Source organism: Halichoerus grypus, chromosome 3 (genome assembly GCF_964656455.1).
Source record: "Halichoerus grypus chromosome 3, mHalGry1.hap1.1, whole genome shotgun sequence".
NCBI lineage: Eukaryota > Metazoa > Chordata > Mammalia > Carnivora > Phocidae > Halichoerus > Halichoerus grypus.
The window spans coordinates 15,788,680-15,811,053 of record NC_135714.1 but is presented as its reverse complement, the minus strand read 5'-3'; the positions used below and the strand labels follow the sequence as shown (position 1 = coordinate 15,811,053).

The following is a 22,374-nucleotide window of genomic DNA, read 5'->3' as shown; positions in this document are numbered from 1 at the left end:
TCAATCACCGGTTCCGACACGTCTCCTGGGGCGGGCCGCCGCCGCCTCCTCCCTGGGGACGTGGGGGGCGGGGGGAAGAGTCGCGGGGGCGGCGTGCGGCGACCGAGCGAGCTGCCTAGGTCCTGGGGCATCCTTCCCTCTGAGGCCTGCAGAAGCTCCCCTGAGCGGACCCAGACGCCCCATGATCCCTTCTCCTCACCCCCTCCGTCCCCAGGAGGGTGACACTAAGCCGGGGAGCAGAGGTTTCTCTCTTCTGAGTCCCCTCCGCCAATCTCCCCCCGCGCCACCCCGCGGCGACAAAAGCTGGGATTTGGCCCTGAAATCGACCCGCCAGTGTTGGCAACCGCAAGGTGACTCCGTTTACACAGTCTGGGGAACAAAGTCGCGGCTCCCTTGCCCGGGGCACTAGCGAGTACTTGTCCCCACGTCCCCGGCTCTCCAAGCCCCAGAGAAGTATCCTGCCCTGGGATGCAAGTGTGGGAAGAAGGGACCAAGCACAGCTGCCAGCGGGCCCGCCCCTCCTTGGGCAGCGGCCCCTCCCTGTGCAGCGTCCTCCTGTCCTTCGCCCTCCCAGGGAGTTCTAGCCCAGGATGCGCGTGCAAGAGAGCTACCCAGGCACATGTCCCTGTGCCGCTTGATCCCTCCAGTCTCGACGAAGGGGATGCGCGCGACCCAGTGTGTTGGGGGAGCGGGTGGAAGATCCCATACTCACAGTCTCTCAGTGTTGCGGGGGATATTCCTGGGCACGCTGCGCAGCGCCAGCCCGTGACAGTCCACTGTGCTGCCCGAGCAGGAGCACTGCGCCGGGCACGCCTGCGGCGCCACCTCGTTCAGGATCACCAGCACTAACCCCAGCGACAGGGACAGCGTCTGCCAGCCGACGCCACGCATCTTCCCCCGCCGCCTCCTCGCTCGCCGGCGCGGGGGGTTCCTCTTTAGCTCGTTGCTCCGCGCGAATCGCGCTGTGTCTGAGGCCCAGTATCTGGCGCGGGGCTAGGAACCCAGCGTGTCCGGGTAAATGTACACAAAATAATATGGAAGTAACAGTAATAATATTCAGGGCAGTAGAGCTGACACAGGTACGCGCCTCCCACCTCCCCTCCACCCTCCTCCAGCAGGGCAGGCGCTCCTCCGGCAACTTTAGGTCCTGAATATCAATCGGCCAGGCCAAGGCTACAAGGAGACCCCAAAGCTGCGGTGAGATCACGCGTCGTCTGTCTCAGAAAGATCAACTTGGCGGTAAAAGAGCTGGGGATGCAGGGGCCGGTTGCGCGGAAAAGGGAGTGCTCCGATTCCACTGACCCCCTCTGCAAATCCGATTTCAGTAGGGAGGCTAGGAGACAAGAGAGGTGCTCAGTAGAAATGGTGGCCTCGATCAAAGTGGGCTCTCCGAAGCTAGAAGGCGCAAGAGCCCAGCGGGCGGGGAGCGGAGCGCGCCGGACGACTGGGCATGGCGCGCGGGGGCGCACGGGGCGGGGGCGCAGCCCGGGGGGCGCGGGGCGGTGCTGCGGGGCTCTGGCGCCGCTCACTCGCGCGGCCTCCCGACAGCCTGCGGCTCTTCCGCAACCCGGACAGATCCTCGCCGTCTCCCGACAGCCGAGGGCGGTTTGCAAACACACATGCACTTCACCGAAGGACGTCTCGGCAATCCCGCCTCCTGCCCAGCGTCCTTGGCGACGCTCCGCACCAGGGCCTTTCCCGAGGTCACGCAGAAAAGACAAAAGGGCAATGGGGCCGCCGCAGCCAGCAGCAATATCCACTAGTCACCACCCCGACAGAGGAAATCCAAGAGGCCAAGTTGAGGACCAGAGCTCCTCAGAGGATTGAGTCGGGGCTGACTGGCAGGCAGGCCAGAAGGAGTGCAAAGGCCAAGGTGGAGGTGTCCGGGTCTTGGGTCCTGCCCGGGAGTCCTGGGGGATGACGAGGTGGCAGTGGGCCGGTGGGATCCGCTACTCCGAGGAGAGCCCAGGAGGCGGCTGAATGGCAGTCCTGTGTGCGCGCGTGTGTCAGCCCCTCGCGTCTCCCGGATACGCCGCAGCTCCGCAGCAGACACCTGATGGCAAAGGTGGACGAAACCAGAGCAGGCTCCTAGGCGGACGCAGCCCCTCGGCCGCCCCCCGGACAGCCGCCCGCAAGTGAGCCCTTCTTCTCAAAGTGCAGGAACTTTTCCCAGGCTTTGAATCCTGTCCCCCACGGCCACGGTGGCAGTCTTCCCGCCGACGTCGCGACGCCGCCCGGCTCCCGGTGCTGCACCTGACTCGGCGGCCGCAGTCCAGAACAGCCAGTCTCCTTCCAGCCCCTTCCCCTCTCCTGGCTGCTTTCCGCGCCTCCTTCTCCACGGAGGGAAGTGGCGGAGGGGGAAAGCGGCCACAGGCAACGGGGACTCGGTGGCTCTGCTGGCTCCCGAGCTCCTGGCAAGTGTCTAAACAATAGGACGGACGCAGCAGCCCTAGTCTCGCTCGGCTGCGGAAAGGTGGGTTGTTGTTGTAACTGGAGTTGTTCGCTCGGGCTGCCTGGCCCTGGGCGCAGCCAAACAAAAACCCGACCCGCGCCTCTGGAGCCGGCTTCGGGCCCCCGGACGCTCCCCTTTCTCTTCAGCACTCCCGCCGTGCTCGGAAAGCTTGGCAGCTCCCGCCTGCGCCCGGGAGCCACAGCGCTCCCATCGCTCGCCGCTGCTGCCGCCGCCGCCTTTTTTAACCACCGTCTGCGGCAGCTACCGCCGCCGCCACCGCTGCTGCCAGCCTCCGCCGTCCGCGCGCTCCCCAAATAAATAACCCCAAGTCAGAAGTTAAGCCGGCGCCGGCCTTATATACCCAGCGGAGCCCCCACCCCTCGGCCCCGCCCCGCGCCGCCCGGCACCGCCCACTGGCTGCGCGCGGGGCGCCCGCACCTCGCCGGGGAGAGGTGAGGCCCCGGCTGCCAGCGCCAGGCGGAGGCGGCGGCGGGCGGCGCGTTCCCGCGCGCCCTGGCTCGCGCCTTCGCTCCCTCGCTCCCACGCCCCGACAAAGTTTGCCGGAGGAAGGAGGTTCCCGGGCTCCCGCCCCCAGCTCCAGGGCCCGGGAGGTGCCCCAGCCTCTGAGCTGGTTGTTCGCAGCGGAGGAATGGGGAGAGGGCGGCTTTGAACGCGACTCATAAATAAATAGCGCTGCCAGTGCCTTTGCTGCAGCTTTTGCCACGATCCTGAGGGGCTGTTCAGTGTGTTTGCAGCGCAGCAAGAGAGAGACCGAGAGATTGTGATTTAAAAAAAAAAAAAAAATTCTACCGAAATAGATCTGCCTGCGCTCACAGACACACACATGTGTATTTTTGGGAGCTTAAAAGTTCAGAGTTTTTGCAAGTTTTCCAGCCTTCTCGCCAGCCTTCCCATCTCTGAGCCACCCCCTTCCGTTTAACCCTTTCTTTATAGTCCCACACTTAACACCAGGCTCAGTGGATGTCTTGGATATACAATATGCTCGCAAAACCCTAAGGGCTTGAATGTGTCTGTCTGATTTTACTCTCTTAGGAGGGAAAACTAAATCCCTAGCAACGCACATTGTAACCAGAAGGTTTCCTTTATTTAGGGGAAGATCTGGATTTTTTCCCCCCACTATGTTTTGAAGGAGAATTTCCTCGTTTCCTCTTGTCTTTTTAGTGTGATGGGTGTCTGGCAACTGCTACAACTCGCCTGCTCCCCACTACTCTCCCAGCAAAAACCAATGTGACTATTGAGTAATGATTACTAGAGGTGTCAGCTCCTTTGCTTGATTTTAAAGCCCCTCATCTCATTCTTCCTTGTCCCATTCCATCTTACTAAGCTTTCACAGGAAGTAGTGCGAGCCCCCAGCTTAATGCCAATCTCATAGTGTGATAATTATTTGTGTCATTATCTGTCATCCCCTTGAAAACAAGAGGATCTGTCCAATTCACTTTTGTATTTCCAACATCTAACAATATGCCTACCACATAGTCGGCGCCCTGAAAATTGACCCCTTTTTTCTTATCATAAGAATGTACTCAACCTGAAATTTCACGAATATCCCTATTAACTTTTTTTCCTACTTACATTTTCCAAAATGTCTTTTAATGAGACTATCTCTACCTATTCATTTTGCCAGGTCTGGAAATCCTAAGCTATTCTGAGGACATTTCCAAAGACAGGGGACCTATTAGATAACAAAACTGGAACTCTTTGGATTACTCATTTTAACGCCATAGATTTATGTTGCTCTGTTCTTTTAAAGACTTGAAAACATTTAACATTTATTAACTCATTTGTCCTTCTAGATTTTAGCTTAAAGGTCTGTTATGTAACTTCTTTAAGAAGGAAAAAGTGGAAGGCATACTCACATTTTCTTGTAAAGATAATGAGTTAAAGAATAAGTGCCTTGAATGACCAAGGATTCTTCCACCACCCTACACCAAACCCAGTGAATTTTCTTTAATCTGTACCCGTAAATTATGTGGTTGAAGTATGTTTACACCACACTAATTAATTTAATTTTATAACTCTGATACCTTGTCAGCAACAAGATGTATTTATGTTCAACTTTATCTACCACCTAGAATCATTGTTCTGTATTTTAATTGCAAAAACATATTTTGCATTCCAATATTTGCAAAAAATGCTATTTGTATTGTTGCACCAATGAAAGTCATAAACATGAGTTCAAGTTTGATTATTTGTCGGCTTCACTTTCCATTCTGTGTAAAGTCAAGAAAAGAACTGAAAATAACATTTGTAGCAACATGCCTTTTGGAACACATTTTTAAATTTGATGAACATTTATATTAGAAGTTATGTCCAAGGATTTCATGAAGAAGAAAAGGAAGACTGCAACTAATTCCTGAGCAACATGGCACATTAATTTCTCTGTGTTATCAACTTTTCAGTTAATAAAGGGAAATTTATACATGACTGGCCAGGTTTCTCATTTCTAAAGCTATTATTATAGTATCCTTCAGTATTATTGTAGTGTGTTTTTTGGAGGCCTTGCATGCTTCAGTACCATTAACTTCTAGGTCTTCATTTTCCTGGATTATGTTCTCCCAAATGAGATTTGAATTTCTCTTTGACTGCGTTATACCCATCTTGAAGAAAGCCTTCTGTGGTGCCTCTTGTCACCACATGAGGTCTCCATAAATCCTGACCTGAATGAAACAGAAGTGGAAACCACTGGAGTCAACATTCAAGTCTCCTATTATCTTGAGGGGAAAAAAAAAAAAAATCCAGTTGCTATGATAATTTGAAAACAATTTAGACAATTAAAACCTCATACAGTTAAAAAAAATAAAAAGCAAACATTCTCTCAATTTGCATTTTCTTTGGAGGAAAAAACTTTATGAAATTGGGACTTATGGAGGAAGGGAATAAGATAAAGAATTAGTGAAAAAGAGGTAAATATGAGTGAAAACAAAGATAATAACAGTAATAGCATTGATCAAATTCACGAAGTTAACAGAATAATTACCTGTCTTTAACTGCTTTCATGCTATTTTCCATTGTTGCAAGACGTGCCCATGTTAATTTCCTGATTTTTCTTACAATATCTTTGCATTTGAAATACAGATATGGAACCCCAGAGTCAAAGAGATTGAGATTTAACTAAATATTTTTCCATGCATCCCAAGTGCCAAGCTATTTGTTGGAGTTAAAACCACAGTGTAGCTGTATATGGTTGCTATTTTACTTGTATTCAGGTGAGGACACACTGGTCTTCAGTTAGGTCTGATTAAGTGGCAGAGCTGAAATCAGAACCTGAGTTCCCTGACCTCAAACTTCAATTGGTTCTCCTACACACAATATCTAGAGACCCTCTGAAATTCTCAGGGATCAAGGAATCTATAATTCATCAGGTGCTCTCACCATTATACAGGAGATGTTCACATCTCTCCACACGGTCTATTTATGGTCATCTAAAAAGAGGAGGGGAGAGCTAGGGCCCACAGCAGCAGCACCCCAAGGATATTAATACCTGAAGAGCTTCTGGAGTTGGCTTAAACTTTGAGATGATTCTCTAGGGCAGTGTTCTCAGAGTATGGTTCCTGGACCGGAAGCATCAGAAAGGCCAGAGACTGCAGCTGGAAATGTAAATGTTCAGGTCCCACCTCAGACCCACAGAATCAGAAACTCCGGGGGTGAAGGCCAGCAATCTGGTTCTAACAAGCCCTCCAAGTGGTTTTGATGCTCACTGAAATTTGAGAACCACTGATTTCTAGAGCTACTTTGTGGTTACATCTGAGCCACTTAAGTATAGAGAATTAAGCAGCACTGAGTGATGGACGGTGCCTGCTGAGCGGGCTTCGCCTTCTCTTTGCTGGGCATTTGACAACCGCACATTCCTGATAACCTCTAGGGGGCACCAAAATATTTTTATGTACAGCCCCACGGAGGCAACAAAGGCTTAGGCTCATTTTCCAAAGAAACGGCCTGAAGAAGAGGAAAGAGCTTCAATCTCAGCAAGCTGCCCTAATTATTATGATTCAGCCAGTTAAAAAAATTTGCCATATTTATGTGTTTTTTTTCCAGTTTAATATTACATATTATGGAAATAATGATATCCACTGTTCGTGATTATGGTGAAGATTAAGATAGTATTTGTCGAACTGACACAGCACTGTGCCTGGCATAGACCGAAGTGTTCATTAAATAAAAAGCAGAATCACTTTTTTCATCCTTACTACTGCTATTACTAGGTAAATATTTCTAAAACATTGTATTGCTATTGTAAGACTAGATTAGATATTTCCATTAACTATTACAATGATCAGGTAACTTCTTGTCCTCAGCTCTGGGAAACCCTGGGGCTATACTTTAAGAGTAGAAGAAAGACCAGGCCTGCCCTGGCCTAGAGTATTGCATGAGCGAAAGAGTAGAGATGGATACAGTTAGTTTCAAGACACTTCTATCCCATGATACCCTTTGAAGGCGTGAAGTTGGTTTTCCATTGCCATAATAAAATAGCTTGTTAGTGGTTTGGTAAAATTAAAATGAAAAGTCTAAAACCTGGATATGCTTCTAAGTGGGAATGCTTGGGAAGCTTTGGATATGTCCCTTAGATTTTTCTGGCCATAGTTTTTCTCATTTATATAATGTTGGGATTAGACCAGTTGAACCATAAACACTTCCCAGAGCTTAGTAATAATATATTTATTTTAAGTAATGTCTGTGTTCCAAACACTTAGCTCCTTTCAGCTCACAACAATCTGAGTTAGAGACTATTTTGATCCCCTATTTATACTTAAGAAAACGTGGATTCACAGGAACTCATTCAGTTGATCATGTTCTTAATAAGTGGCAAAGTAGGAATAAGAGTTCTGATCTGACACCCCAAATCTCATTTTATAAACATCACAATACACTGTTTCTCAAATTCTATCATTTAAGTATAGAGTGTAATGATTTGTTCTATATGTAATTAAGACCAAAATGTTTTCGGGGAGGTAAAGTTGGAGTAAAGAGGCATTTGAACATTAAATATATAATATACTTGGGCAAGAACAACAACAAAAAAAGTAAAAGGAATAGTTAATACTCAATGATGCAGGTTAAAAAACACATTAACATTGAAGAGCCCAAAGGAAAACATACAGAAACATTTAAAGGTTAAAATAAATTTGCAAGAATTTAACCATCAAGGAAAAAGGAAATACTGTTGTAAATGATTTTTAGTTGCCTGATCTTTTGACTCTACTAAGTCTAAAAATGTGCCTCCTGGATTTTCACGAAAGGAAAAAAAAAATCTTCCTGTGTTACTTGGGAACAAAGGGAGAGAAACCCCTCACACCTTCTGCAGGCTCCTGCTCATTTAAAAAAAGTTGACCTTCCTGCTACGGGGTCATAATATCAGGCTAAAATTACAAAGAATTTGCTCTAGTCTAACATAAACTCAAAATAAAATATTTTCAAATCCCAACGCTAAATATTATAATTTTAGATAATAATACTCTGATTAGCAGAGGCTATTCATAACCACCATTAGAAAATTGTAGTTCAAGGTATATGGCTGCCTGATGGCCAAAAAAGCCATTTTCTCAGAGAAAGAGTCACATTAGTGTCTTAGTCGAAGAGTTAGCAAACTTTTTCTGTAAAGAAACAGTAAGTATTTTAGGCTTTGCAAGCCAATGGGCAAAATTAAGGATATTATGCAGACTCCAATATAATAAAGAGAAAACAAATTTCCAGAAATGTTTTACTGATGTAATTAAATATATAACAATTGGTTATAATTGTTTTTGTAATATAGATCTACTTAATGGGAATTATGGAATTATTTTTAGAGGGATAACATTTCATTTAATTGTGGTCCAAGTAAGTATTTCCTATCATCAAATCAACTGCTAAGTTTAATATACAAAAATCGTTTTTAGCTCACTGACAATAAAAAATATGTGACAGGTCCAACTTGGCCTTAGTCCAAAAAAGGTGGTTATTCGATGTGCGAGGTCATAGTTTCCTAAAGGGTTATGTTAAAATTCAAAGGGTTGTTGTAAAGATAAAAGCTCTGAGCTCCAAAGTGGCTGCTCTGTGACAAGCAGTAAATGTCTTCCTCAGTATTATCTACTGCTGTCTCTAGTTCTTCAGCTCTGAAATGCAATTCTGCAAAAGCATTTAAAGAAAATTTAAATTCATTTCATTTTAATATAAAATAAATTAGTACAAGATATGTTGCATATCCATTTCTTCCACGTGCTTATCTGTTGAACCAGATGGTCCTCATATATAGAATGAAGATAAGAATGAGTAACATTTATTAAGTATTTACTGTGTGCAGGCATTATTCCAAGTGTTTTACTTTATATTCTCATTTACTCCTCCTTGAAAACTGTATTACCTGAGATGAGGAAGTTGAGAGACAGAATGGTTGAGTAACTTGCCCACATTACTGTGGGGATGAGTAAAATGAAGTCAGGAAATGTTAAATAACTTGTATAGGGTTGCTCAGTTAGGAAAGGGTAGAGAAAGCTAGGATCTCAACCCAAGCAACCAGGGGCCAAAGCACTAGACCTCTTACTAATCCATGAATCCTAGGAAATTCACAATAATAAAATGAAAACTATGCATATGAAAGAACTACATAAACTGTAAAATAATGTATTAATATTCTTATTTGCACTGTGACTATTTTTAATTGAGGATGGTGAATGCAAAAAACAACATACAAACATTTAGCGAAGAATCATTGGGGTGAATATAATCTGACTTGAGCCAACCCTTTTAGCTCCTTTCCATAGTAATGGGATTCTTTCATTTCTCTTTCATGACTTGGGATACACTGTCCTTATATAAAAAGGAATAAAACAAAAGGGATATTTTTACACTAAAATGACATGGAGATTCTATAATATATTTTCTATGTAAATTTAGGAAAAACATTATGTAAAGAAGAATCTGTAAGTATAGAAAAAGTTTAACTTTTCAAGCAGTACGATGCCTGAAGAAATAGAAATTCTACTTCAGGTGTTGCTAACTAGTCATATCTTGTGTAAGAAGAATCAACTCAAAGCTGTGTGCTCTTCCTTATGATTGTAAGATAACACAGCTGCAAAATAGTCTTATATATGATTGCCCAAGCAATATAATGAAAGATTATGAAAAATTAAATGTGAATTCTAATGCCGTTTTAAAGAGTATATCAAAATAAAGTAACTTCTAAAAGCTTGTTCCTTCATTCCAAATAGCTTTATCTGGAGATAAATGTATTCAGAATTACAGTGATAACTCTTTCGTGTGTGCATTCCTAAGTTTCACCTTATATTCTGAGGATGTCTTTGCCAGGGTCTTAATTTTTATTTTTATTTTTCTTCCTTAAACTATTATATGTGGAAAATAAGAGATGATATATTGTCCTACCTCAAAGAAATTGTGGAGATTAAGTAAGTTAATACATAAAACACTTAGAGACTTCAGGTTCTGAAACAAGATGGCGTCGGCTCACATAGTCCCACTCCTCCTCTTTAAGTACAGCTAATTCCACAGGCAATGATAAAAGGGCTCAGAGAGCTAGGAAGAAAAGAAGATGGACTGGCTGAGAAGCTCAGGACTGAGGAATGACAGAGCTGTGAGTTTCCTCATTTTTCCTTCTTTTCCCATAGGGCCAGGAAAGGACAAGCCTGAGAGAGACCTAGTGGGGAACCTGAACCCCTGCTCCCTACCTAGGGCATCAGCTGGCTGAGATCCACCTCCCAACTGCGGCTGTGCAATCATCAGGACACCAGCAGGCCAGCTGATCCACCCCCAGGGAAGCATTGGCGGAACCCAGCATTTCCCCACCCTGCACTCAGTGGCATGAGAGACCCAGGCCCAGTGTCTTCTGGCTCTCCACTGTCACCTCGTGGTGCCCCCTCCCCTTGGCCCCCCAGCAGAAGATGACCCAGGATATTACTTCAGCTCCTGCAGGCAACACAGTAGGGACTGAGCAGGAGCCCAAGCAGCACCAGGATAGCAAAACAGACCAGAATTGCATCGCAAAGCCTCTGAAAACTAAAGTCCACATAAGTAGGCCAGGACCTACGTGCTAAATCTAAACACAGCGACGACAAGCTAAAATAGAAGATTTAAATAGGATCAAGATTCTCCTAACATAACCAAAATGTCCAGGATGCAGTAGGAAAAATCACTCATCCTACCAAGAACCGAGAAAACCACAATTTGAATGAGAAAAGACAATTAACTGATGCCAATCAGATGGTGAAAGAGGATATTAAGACATTCTCAGGTGAAAAAATAGGAAAACATTTTGTCTTGCCAGCAGACCTGCCCTAAGGAAATGGCTAAAGGAAGTTCTTTAAGACAAAAGGAGACAATAAAGAAAGGAATCTTGGAACATTGGGAAGAAAGAAAAAAAACAATGAAAAGAGTAAAAATGGAGGTACAGGCAGTATATTTTCCTTCTGCCCTTGCACTTTCTAAATCATGTTCGATGATTAAAGTGAAATTATCACACTGTATTATGTGATTCTCAGTGTTTGTAGAAGAAATATTGAAGACAATAGTATCATAAACAGGTGAGAGTAAGGAGAAAGGGAGGTAAAGTTTCTGCACTTCACTCAAACTGGTAAAATGTCAACATTAGCAGACTGTGATAAGTTATGTCTATACAATGTAATACCTGGAACAACCACAAAAATGTGCAAAGAGATATACTCAAAAACACTATAGAGATATCAAAATGGAGTTCTAAAACATGTTCAGATAACCCATTAAAAGCCAGGAAAAAAAAATAAAACAGAAAGGAAAACCACCAAAAAAAATAGAAAACAAATAGGATGACAGACCTAGGCTCTAACATATTTCAATGATTACACCAAATATAAGTGATCTAAATGTGCCAATGAAAAGAAACAGATTGGCAGAATGGATTGAAAATCATGACTCAACTATGCACTGTCTGTCAGAAACTCACTTGAAATACTACAAATAGGTAGGTAGAAAGTAAAAGGATGGAAAAATGTATACCATGCAAACCTCAATCAAAAGAAGGTAGGAGTGGCTATATACATATCAGATAAAGTGGATTTCAGAGCAAAGAAAATTACTAAAGACAGAGAGGGACACTGTATAATGATAAAAGGGTCAACCCACCAAGAAGGCATAACATTCCAAAATATTTATGCAAAATTATAGAGATGAAAATACATTAGTGGTTGAGAAGGGTTGAGAGAGGTGAAGGAAATACGTGGGGGTGGAGAATGGATGCGACTATAAAGAAGTAATAAGAGGGAGCTTTATGGAGATGGTTCAGTAAAGTATGTTGATTGTGGTGGTGGTTACATACACAAACCTACACATGTGATAAAATTGCCTAGAGTTACACACACACACACACAAATGAAGTATAACTAGTGGAATATGAATAAATTCTGTGTGTTGTACCAATGTTAATATTCTGGTTTTGATATTGTACCCTAGTTATGTAAGATGCTAATATTGGGGAGGCAGAGTGATGAGTCCATGGGACCTCCCTCCACATTCTTTGCATCTTCCTATGAATTGAAAAAACAGTCAGGAACCAAAAGTTACATACTGAATTATTCCATCTGTATAACATTATTGAAAGTATAAGAAGGAAAACTAAAAGTCTTTATTCCTAAACAGTATGTAGGGCTAAGGATTGCAGACAGAGATACTGAGGGATGGAGAAGGGAAAGTCCTTAAAGAGTCATAAGTATGGGGTTTGGGCTATGGGCTGTGAGAGAAAGAGAGAAGGGTGTTGAAGATCCTGAGTGGGGAACTACTTATGGAGAAGGAGGAAGACCAGGGTATGAAGGTGGCTAAAGGCAGTAATTGGAGGAAGGGAAGTAAGACTAACTGGGAAGAATATGAGGAGCATGTGTGTGTGTGTGTGTGTGTGTGTGAGAAAAAGGATTTGACAACGTGTAGGAAAGATTTCCAGAAGGGAGAAAGGGTGTCAGCCATTTTGAGTGGATGGTATGGGAACCAGAATTGTGCAGGAGAAATATAAAGGAAATGTGTGCACAAAGAGATGAACAGTAATCAGAGTAGATGGAGTATAATAATGGAGGAAGAGGGGGACAGTCATAGATGACCCAACAGCTTTTAGTGAGAAAGCTACTGTAGCTAGAACTCTACACACTTAGAGGTTATGCCTGTAACTGTTCTCAATTAGCTATGGGAACTTATGTGGGTCATTGAAGCCAGCTGAGCCTTTGGCTCTTGATCTGTGAAATGGTGAGATGATTCTTCTAATATCATTCAAGCTGTAGCAGTCTATGATTTTATTGTCACTACATGGAACAAATAGGGAAAATGTGTTTAGAATGTTTCTTCATTTTAACATCATTGATAACAACAAAGACTAAAATGCCTTCAATGGTTTGTGGTTTTTCACTTTAGGAAAAGCAAAAACTGGGCAAGGGCTGGGTTGTGGTAGGTTAGTGGGAACAACAAAAAAGAAGAAAAAATCTGAGTTGCTGAATATTTTAAAAGTTTCCCTGCATTAAAAGCAATGGGATTATGTTGCCAGAGAGAGTGATATTTAATTATACTTACACAGATAATTCATCCCTTCATCGTCACAGTGACAAGGATGTCATTGTTCCCATTTTTCAGTAAAGTAAATAGAAATTCATATAATTTAAAAATCTGTTTTAGATTTTAGAACTAAGAATAGGCAAAGCCAGGATGGCTATTCAGATGCCTTAATTTCTAGAGTGGTTTGAACCACCTCTAAGCAGACTTGTCTCCACAAAAACAATGCTAGTCCATGATGGGATATCCCTATACATGTATTAGAACAGCTACAATAAAACATAATGATAATAACAAGCTTGGAAAGAATGCAGAAAAATTGAATACATGCATTGCTTGTGAGATGTAAAATGGTACAGCTGCTCTAGAAAATAGTTTAGCATTTTCTTAAAAAAAAAAAAACAACTAAATACTGACCATACCATCTAGCCATCACATTCCTAGGTATTTATCCCCCCAAAGTAAGAACTTACCTCCACACAAGAGCCTGTGTACAAACTTTTTATAGCAGCTTTATTTGTAATAGACAAGCACTGTTAACAGCCAAAATGGTCTTCAACAGAAGAAGGGTTAAACAGTCATACATCCCCACCACGGAATATCACTTAACAATAACAAGGAACACACTATTGATATAACAACACGGGTGGGTCTCAAAGGCATTAGGCTGAGTGAGAAAGCTGGTTCCAAAAAGCATATACTATATGGTTAAATTTAAGGGATGTTCTCTGGGGCGCCTGGGTGGCTCAGTCGTTAAGCGTCTGCCTTCGGCTCAGGTCATGATCCCAGGGTCCTGGGATCGAGCCCCACATCGGGCTCCCTGCTCTGCGGGGAGCCTGCTTCTCCCTCTCCCACTCCCCCTGCTTGTGTTCCCTCTCTCGCTGTGTCTCTCTCTGTCAAATAAAAAAAATTAAAAAAAAATAAAAATAAAAAATAAATTTAAGGGATGTTCTCAAAATGACAAAAATTAAAGAAGTGGAGGGCAAATCAGTGCTTGCCAAGTGCTAGGAATGATTAGGAGGAGGAGAGGGACATTGAGGACAGCTCACGGGAGCTTTTCGTGGTGATGAAATAGTTCTGTATCTTGATTGCTGTGGTGATTATACAAATCGATGTCATAGAGCTTTACACACACACTGTACCAAATGTGTGCATGGATTTTGATATTGTACCATATTGATTTTAATACTGTCATGCAATTAAGATGTAACCACTGAGGGAAACTGGGTGAATTGTACATAGGAGCTTGTTGTACTGTCTTTGAAAATTCCTGTGAATTTATAATTATTTCAAAATAAAAAAGTTAAAAACAGTGTCAATGTCTAGAAGGTGGTTATGGTATAGTCATTAAAAACACGGCTTTGTACTTGATTTGCCCAAATTTCAATCTAGGTTATACAACATAATAGTTTTATGACCTTGGCTTAAATATTCCTCTTTTTTTTTGTTATTAATCTCTAATACTGGGATCATCATAGTACCTATTTCAAGGGATTATTTTGATGTTTAAGTGAATTTATGTAAGTCAATTGCTTAGAGTGTGGCAAGGCACAAAGTCCTCATTGAATGTTATCCATTATTAAAGATAAATTTTATATTATAGATATAATGATTCTTATACATGTTATTGTTTCTGGTTTTTTTTTTTTTTTTGATAAAGAACTTTTTTATCACTCTTATGTGCAGAAAATGCAACAGTGTCCACTCAGCCCAGTTTGGTGGCCAGTTCTTTAGCCTTTGCCTTTTCCAACTTGGCAATGCAAGCCACCCACTTTGGACCCAGAATGTTGCCTCCCCAGTGACAGCAGATCTTATCATATCCATCATTATAATTGGGTCCTGATGGCTTCCACCAGCTTAGCCAGAGCTCCTTTGTCTTCTGAGTTAATCTGTGTGGTGACAGTTGTGCAGGTCTTCCTGTGGACCAGATGACCCAGCAGGGCTTTCCCCTTGATTGTGCAGTAGGGAACCCCCATCTTATGACACAGGGCAGGGGGGAAGACAACCAGCTCAGAGGGATCCATATCATATACAATCACTACCAGGTCTAAGGGCCTGAGCCCTGAGCCGAAATCAAGATTCGGTGGTTCAACCTACCAAATCACCCAGGTGCCCCTTGACACTCTTTTCTAAATAACTTTTTGAACTAAGGTTATGATCTTTATAACAAAAGATAAAAATTACAGGAGTGTAAAAGAAGAAACTTATTCAGTAAAAGCACAGCTGCTTATACAATGGTAACTACAGCGTGCAACACTTATAGAAAGTATCTTACCACTGCAGCATTAAGGGATTAGGTGATTTAGTTCAGAAAAATGTATATTGAGGGGCGCCTGGGTAGCTCAGTCATTAAGCTTCTGCCTTCGGCTTATGATCCCAGGGTCCTGGGATGGAGCCCCGCGTGGGGCTCCCTGCTCAGCGGGGAGCCTGCTTCTCCCTCTCCCACACCTCCGCTCGTGTTCCCTCTCTCACTGTCTCTCTCTCTCTGTCAAATAAATAAATAAATCTTAAAAAAAGAAAAAAAGAAAAATGTATATTGAGCCCTGTTTGGTACTTGGTACTGGGATAGATACCAGAGAGACAGAGATAGAAAAGATATAAATCTTCCCCTTGGGGAGCCCATGGGCCAGTAGATAGACAATATAAAAAATAAGACATTAGAAAGCACTCAGAAGCATGTGATGAGAAAAACATGTATAGCAGTGTGACAGAAACAAGCACAATGCTGCCCTGTGATGCCAGGGAAGACAGGACAATGAGTAGGGTTTGGATGATTGAGAGGGGTATTTCTGGTGCACAATTTGAATGATTATAGATACAAACAACATAAAACCATGACCAAATCTTTTATCCCATAAGAAAATATATTACCTCACATAACACACTCTGAGGCAGAATGGCCCCAGAGCTGATAAAGCAGGTAGATAAGATATATATATGTATCTTAACACGATTTCATAAAACTCTTAAAGAAAACTCATAATAATATTTACTTCCCTCACTCATGCTTCATGTCCACTGTGGGTCAGTTGTGCTCTACTGCATGTTTTCTTCACATCACTTCAGGACCCCCAGATCCTCTGAGCATCCTGTCCCTAAAACATTTGTGATCATTACAGCAGAGGAAAAAACTACATGGAGATTCACCCTCTGGCTCTTGAACATGACATGCAGGTACCATGACTTCTCACATTTCTTTGGCTATATAAAGTCACATGAATATATATATATATATATATATATATATATAAAGAGAGGGGGAGAGAGAGAGTGAGATTTATTATAAGAAATTATAAGGAATTGACTCATACAATTATGGAGGCTGTCAAGTCCTAAGATCTGCAGTCAGCAAGCTGGAGACCCGGGATTGCTGAGGGTGTGAGTTCCAATCTGAAAGCCAGCAGGCTCAAGACCCGGGAGGAACAGATGTTTCAGTTCAAGTCTGAAGGCAGGAAAACAAACAAACAAACACAATGTTCCAGCTCAAAGCAGTCATGAAAGAGGAATTCTCACTTATTCGGGGGAAGGTCAGCCTTTGTTGTTGGATTCAGGCCTTCAACTAATTGGATGAGGCCCTCCCACGTTAGGGAGGACAATCTGCTTCACCCGGTCTATCGGTTTAAGTGTTAAACTCATCCGAAAACATCCTCACAGAAAAATCTAGAATAACGGGTGACCAAATGTCTGGGCACCTCATGTCCCAGTCAAGTTGACACACTCTCCAAAGTATTTATACTTAATTGATTCAGGGTGTGCTTGGGCATCAGAATTTTTTAAAGCTCCCACATGATCTCTCTACTGTGCAGCCAAGATTGAGAACCACTGTGCAAGAGGGTGGTGTCCCATACAGGAGACTTGGGGAATGTGGAGACGGATACTAGGATTTCCTACTTTAGCAAACAGGGCTCCCCCCCCAACTTCCTGACCGTCTTAGTATCAGGATTTGCTAGCCTTAATACTGAATATAGGGAGGAGAAATAAATCCTCTTTCTTCCTCCAATTTGGAGTCTATGGAGACATAGAGAAATAGGTCGGGCGGGGGGGCAATCTACAAATCAATATGCCATTAATAACCGAGAGAGCCATGTTCAATAATAATTTACTCAGACATTATTTTCTCTTAATATAATACATGTTTTAACTTTGGAAGTACAGCAGGAGCCAAATGAGAAATCTTTACTCCAGAGCCAATTAAATGAATAAACATCACTCCCCCACCCACACAGGAAAATAGAGACTGAAATAATTTAATTTACTTAAGACTGACAATGAAATCCAAATATGAGTCAAGGGTCCTTCACAAAAATGCTTCTTAAAACATTACTTTGAACACAGACATATGTATACCATTGCTTTTTCTCTAAGAAAATTTCCATTTGAGAATTTCATGTGTGTACTTATATCTGACAAATATATCTGATATGCATATATATGATATATATATTTTATAGGTATATGATATTTTGATATTTATGCATTTTGCCTAGTCAGTATCTTTTAATTAATTTACAATGATGATTTTTTCATGTAACTATCTGCTTCATATTGCTATAAACATAAGGTAATATTATTAACATTTGCACAGATACGAGATATTACAGTACAGATAGTTTGCTTTCCTTCAACTGTTAAATAAAGACATTTATTTTTATTTATGGCTGTAGATTAAAACTTATTAACTCTATCTGCTCAAGTAAGGAATGGGAAGAAGTACTCATGGTGTTTAAAAACCTTTTTTAAAAAAGACTCCATTTTAATCACAGATGAGGCGGATTCATAAATTGAAACCTGCTTAATTGGCAATTAAAAGCTGTAGGACAATGTTGTCTCTCTGCTTTTTCAGAATTAAGTCCCAGCTGTTTTGAGAAAGCAACCAGAAGATTGAGAGAAACTGCCAAGTATCCTGGGGAGAAATTGGGAGTAAAGAGTCACATTAGCTTCCATTATTCTAAAATCATTGTGCTACCAGCAGTCACTGTAAATACTGTAAATGGAGTAAAAGACCTCAAGTTTTAAAGTTAAGCTGCTTTTCATTGGGAAAAGTATCACACTTTTCTGAGTCTGAACTTCAGTAAGACCAACAAATTTCAAAAATAAATTTGAGATAGTATTCATGATTCATAATGTTTCCTCACCAGTGTAAGCATTAAATGTTTAACCATTTAGTTTGAGGAATGACTTACTTTTATTAAAAAAAAAAAGTCACTGCAGTCACTATAGCCATCGGGAAAGTCTACACTATAATGTAATAAACAACTCCCCTCTCTTTATGGCTCATAACAACAAAAACTTTTTCTCTCTCATCTATCTATCTGTTGGGGGTCAGCAGCGAGCTTTGCCTCATCCTTAGTCACTCTCTCTGGTCTCAGGCTGATGGAGCATCTGCTGTCTCAAACATTGCTGGTCATCATGGAGTTTTCCACAGCAATAAAAAGCTCCATCCTGAAAGTGACGTCCCACTTTCATCATAACCCACGGGCCAGATCTGGCCACATGATCCACCCAACAACAGGTAGGAGAGGATGTATAATGCTCCCTGTGGTAAGAGATCGAAAGCTGGAAATACTTAGAGAACAGCATTACAGATTAGCACTTTCAGGTCAGCAAATATTCAACCCACTCTACTTCCCATGTGCAAAATATACTCAACTCTTTCCTAAAGAAGTCAGTCCAAAGGTCTCATTTTGCCATTGCATCAAGCTCGAAGCCTAGGCTTTCTGGGTGCATTATAGGAGACTCCACATTAAGCTCCAGTGTGAATCTCTTGCTCTGGATACTAATGAACTCAAAAGATAAGTTACTTTTCCATGCTCTCCAAATACGTAATAGTAGTACAGGGACAGAGTAACTGCACTAAACTCTCCCACTTGAGAAGAGGACGAAGAGCAGGTACACGGGAGAAACTAATCTGATCCACAATAATTCTGAAGTCCTGCCTGGCAGAGATGGGGAGGACCTTCCACCTTGGGAAGGGAGAATGGAATGGGAATGTTCCTTGATTAGAAACTGATTTTGCTTCCTGGCAGAGTTTCAAATTGATTACTTTTCTCCATGGTCTTTGGCTCTACACTAGATGCCCCATCTGTAATGGGCATTAGATAGGAATAAGTTTTCTTTATGGGTTGAATGACTTTCTCACTCTGCTGCATGCCTCCTAAAAGAGGGGACTGAAGGTCATTTTAAGTCTCTAACAGTCTCAGGCATGTATAATTTGGGATTATATTTTCTCTGTGTAATTTTCTTAATAATGTTCTAGGGGCTTTTAATCTATTCGGTGCCATTGCCAACATGTGGTGATGGCTGCTCACATTTCTTGATAGACTTTTAGATTGGTTGTGGGTTTTTTTGCTTCCTCATGCTCACACCTCCCACTTTCAACATAATTATGGGTAGCAAACTAGGGCCTTCTAGGATTAGCAAGGAAAGACTCATATTTAGCCTCTCTTCAATGCTTCTTTTGTATAATTGTAAAATATACACCATAATAATCCACTCACACTTAACAAAATGTTAAATTAATCCATTAACAATAAACATGACCAGGCTAGTCTAGGACAAGAGAACAAATGGACATGTATAGATAATTTAAAATTATAAATAAAGCTAACTGTTAACTAAATATACCACATCCTCATATCTTGACCTTGACATTAATACAGCAAAATTGAAAAACATGAGTGAAACTGTGGTTTTCATTGATTGAAATAAGGAAAAATAACAAGGACAACTGTATTAATTATTATGGATTGTGATTGAGAGCTTTGCTGATGGGCTGGATATGTTTACGTTAGTAATAAAAATATATAATTCATGAAATATTGCATAATTTGAGAGAAAATCATTTTCCCTTAACTAATACTGTTACAGTAAAAAATTTCCACATAACTTGTGTATCACTGACAGTAATCTCAAATTAAATTACCATATAGTGTTTAGGTATTTTCTTTCCCTGTATAAATTTCTTCTTTGAAAAATTTTGCTCTGCAGAAACAGTAGTAACTGAAATCTTCATCAAATTTTGTAAAGCAGTACTTAAATTCAGAAAGAGCTATGGATTTTATATGTCATGTTCAAACAATATGAAGAGGCCCCATAGATGAATGATCAGATCACAGAAAATATTTAAAATATTTTCATTTTATGTATTTAATTGCTATCATTTCTATTGTAATTTCATCATCTTTTATATTTATATCCAACTGTATTACTTAAGTCCTTTCAAAATCTTTAAAGTTGGATGTTACAAAGCAAACCAAAAAGAACATTGTTATTTGTTCAATTTTATCAAATTTCTATTCTATTCTATTTTATCAAGACTATATTTTAATTGTTGTTTAAAGGTATAAATTTGCAAAGAGTATTAAGTAAGTCTTAGAAGTACAATGTACACACACACAAAAAGAAATACAATGCATAGTTTAATGAATATAGACAATACTGCACTAGAATTATATAATGTGATAAATATTGTTACAGTGGCAATCATATTGCAATATATAAATATATCAAAGTAACACATGTGTACCTTAAACTTACACAATTTTTATGTCAAATTTATTCCATAAAAAGACTATATTTTAATCTTAAAATGGCAAGAAATATAAGTCAACAATAAAAAGATAAAAATAATCCAATTATAAAGGGGATAGGATTTGGATAAACATTTCTCCTAAGAAGATATACTAATTGCCAATAAGCATTTGAAAAGATGTTCAACATCATTAGTCATTAAGGAAATGCAAATCCAAACCACAATGACATTCCACTTATAAGCACTAAGTTGGGTATAATCAAAAAGACAAAGAATAACAAGGGTTAGCAAAGATATGGAGAACTTGGAACTATCATACATTGCTTGTGGGAATGTAAAATGATACAACTATTTTAAAAAATAGTTTGGCAGTTCCCCAAAAAGCTAGAATAGAGTTATCATATGATCCAGTAATCCACTCTTAGGTATAAATCAAGACAACTGAAAATATGTGTCCACACTAAAACTTGTGCACAAATATTCATAATAACATTTTTCATAATAACCAAAAAGTGGAAACAACCAAAATGTCTATCAACTGATGAATGGGTAAATAACATGTGGTATAACCATATAACTAAATATGTTTAGTTCATCAAAAGAAGTTCTGATACATGCTACAAAATGGATACAACTTGAAAACATTACATTTAGTGCAGACATAAAAGGCCATATTTCTATTTATATGAAGTGTCCAGAAAAGATAAATCCACAGAGGCAGAAAGTAGACTAGTATTTTACAGAGGTGGAGGGAGGAATAGGCAAAGGTTTCTTTCTGGAGTGAGGAGGTGTTCTGAAATTAAATAATGGACATGATTGCACAACTCTGAATATACTAAAAACTACTGAATTGTACATTTTAAAAATGTAAGTTTTATAGTACGTGAATTATATCTTAATAAAGTTGTTACTTAAAAATATGACAAAAATTAGATTATGGTGATGGTCGCACAACTCTGAATATACTAAAAACCATTGAACTGATCACTTTGAATGGGTGAATTTTATGGTATGTGAAATTATCTCAATACATCAGTGAAAAGAAATGGCCAGAAAACAGTCCCTAGAGAAATTGGTGATTATTTGTAATATTCTTTCTCCTTTATAGGCTTAAAAATATTTTTTCCTCCTTGTTCTAAAATCTTATATTTTGTTGCAATGTCATTTTTGCTGCATATTTCATGTGTAGTTTTTTTAATTTAAAAACACATATTAAAAAATTTTAATATGCACTTTGTTTAACTTTTTAAAAATAAAACAGCCAAATTTAGATTCCTCAGGGCTTTTTTGGTAAGCTTCTGCTAACCTTATTACCAATAAGCAACAGTTCATGACAAATAACTTATAGCATATTTCAGTATTAATTTAAATTTTCACCTAAGATCATGTCTCACTCTTTATTTGAGGACTAGTCTTCTGTTAATTTCCTCTCATCTTCTAAACATTTCCTATCTTGCCTAATGAAATCTAACTGTTTTAACAGTGTTTAGTTGGCATTATCATCATGTGTCCAAGTGTGTTCATCCGGTCAATGTTTTCAATCTGTTTATCAAGTTATTTGTTCCATCTTTGGGTGAATTAAAACCAAAACCAAAACCAAAACCCGTATGTGGTCTCTGGATTTTTCTAAAGAACATTAGAATCATCACTATTGGTAATCTGTGGCTCTGTCTCCTAGCAACGAAATCTAACTATATATGCTGTACATGTTCCTGGGATTTTGGCCCAGATTCTAACTTGTATACACTTTTAATTATCAATTATGTTAGCACCAGTATCATAGGCATAGAAAATCTTTTATATCAAAGCTGAAAATTGAAAATTGTTTTGTAGTGCTTAGGTCAAAATGTATACATTTTACATGTATGAATGT

The 22,374-nt window shown here is 40.6% G+C and overlaps 1 protein-coding gene across 3 annotated transcripts in view; it reads right to left on the bottom strand.

The window, feature by feature from the left end:
- Positions 1 to 2,816, bottom strand: part of SLIT2 (slit guidance ligand 2) — a 362,288-nt gene extending 359,472 nt beyond the window's left edge. For 2 of the 3 annotated variants that reach the window (XM_078068441.1, XM_036120779.2), the window contains exon 1: positions 713 to 2,816. In XM_078068441.1, the coding sequence (XP_077924567.1) occupies positions 713 to 891 (179 nt within the window). In that variant the 5' untranslated portion in view covers positions 892 to 2,816. The remainder of the gene's footprint in view (positions 1 to 712) is intronic. The other variant, XM_036120793.2, reaches the window with a different exon arrangement.
- Positions 2,817 to 22,374: the final 19,558 nt, after the last annotated feature.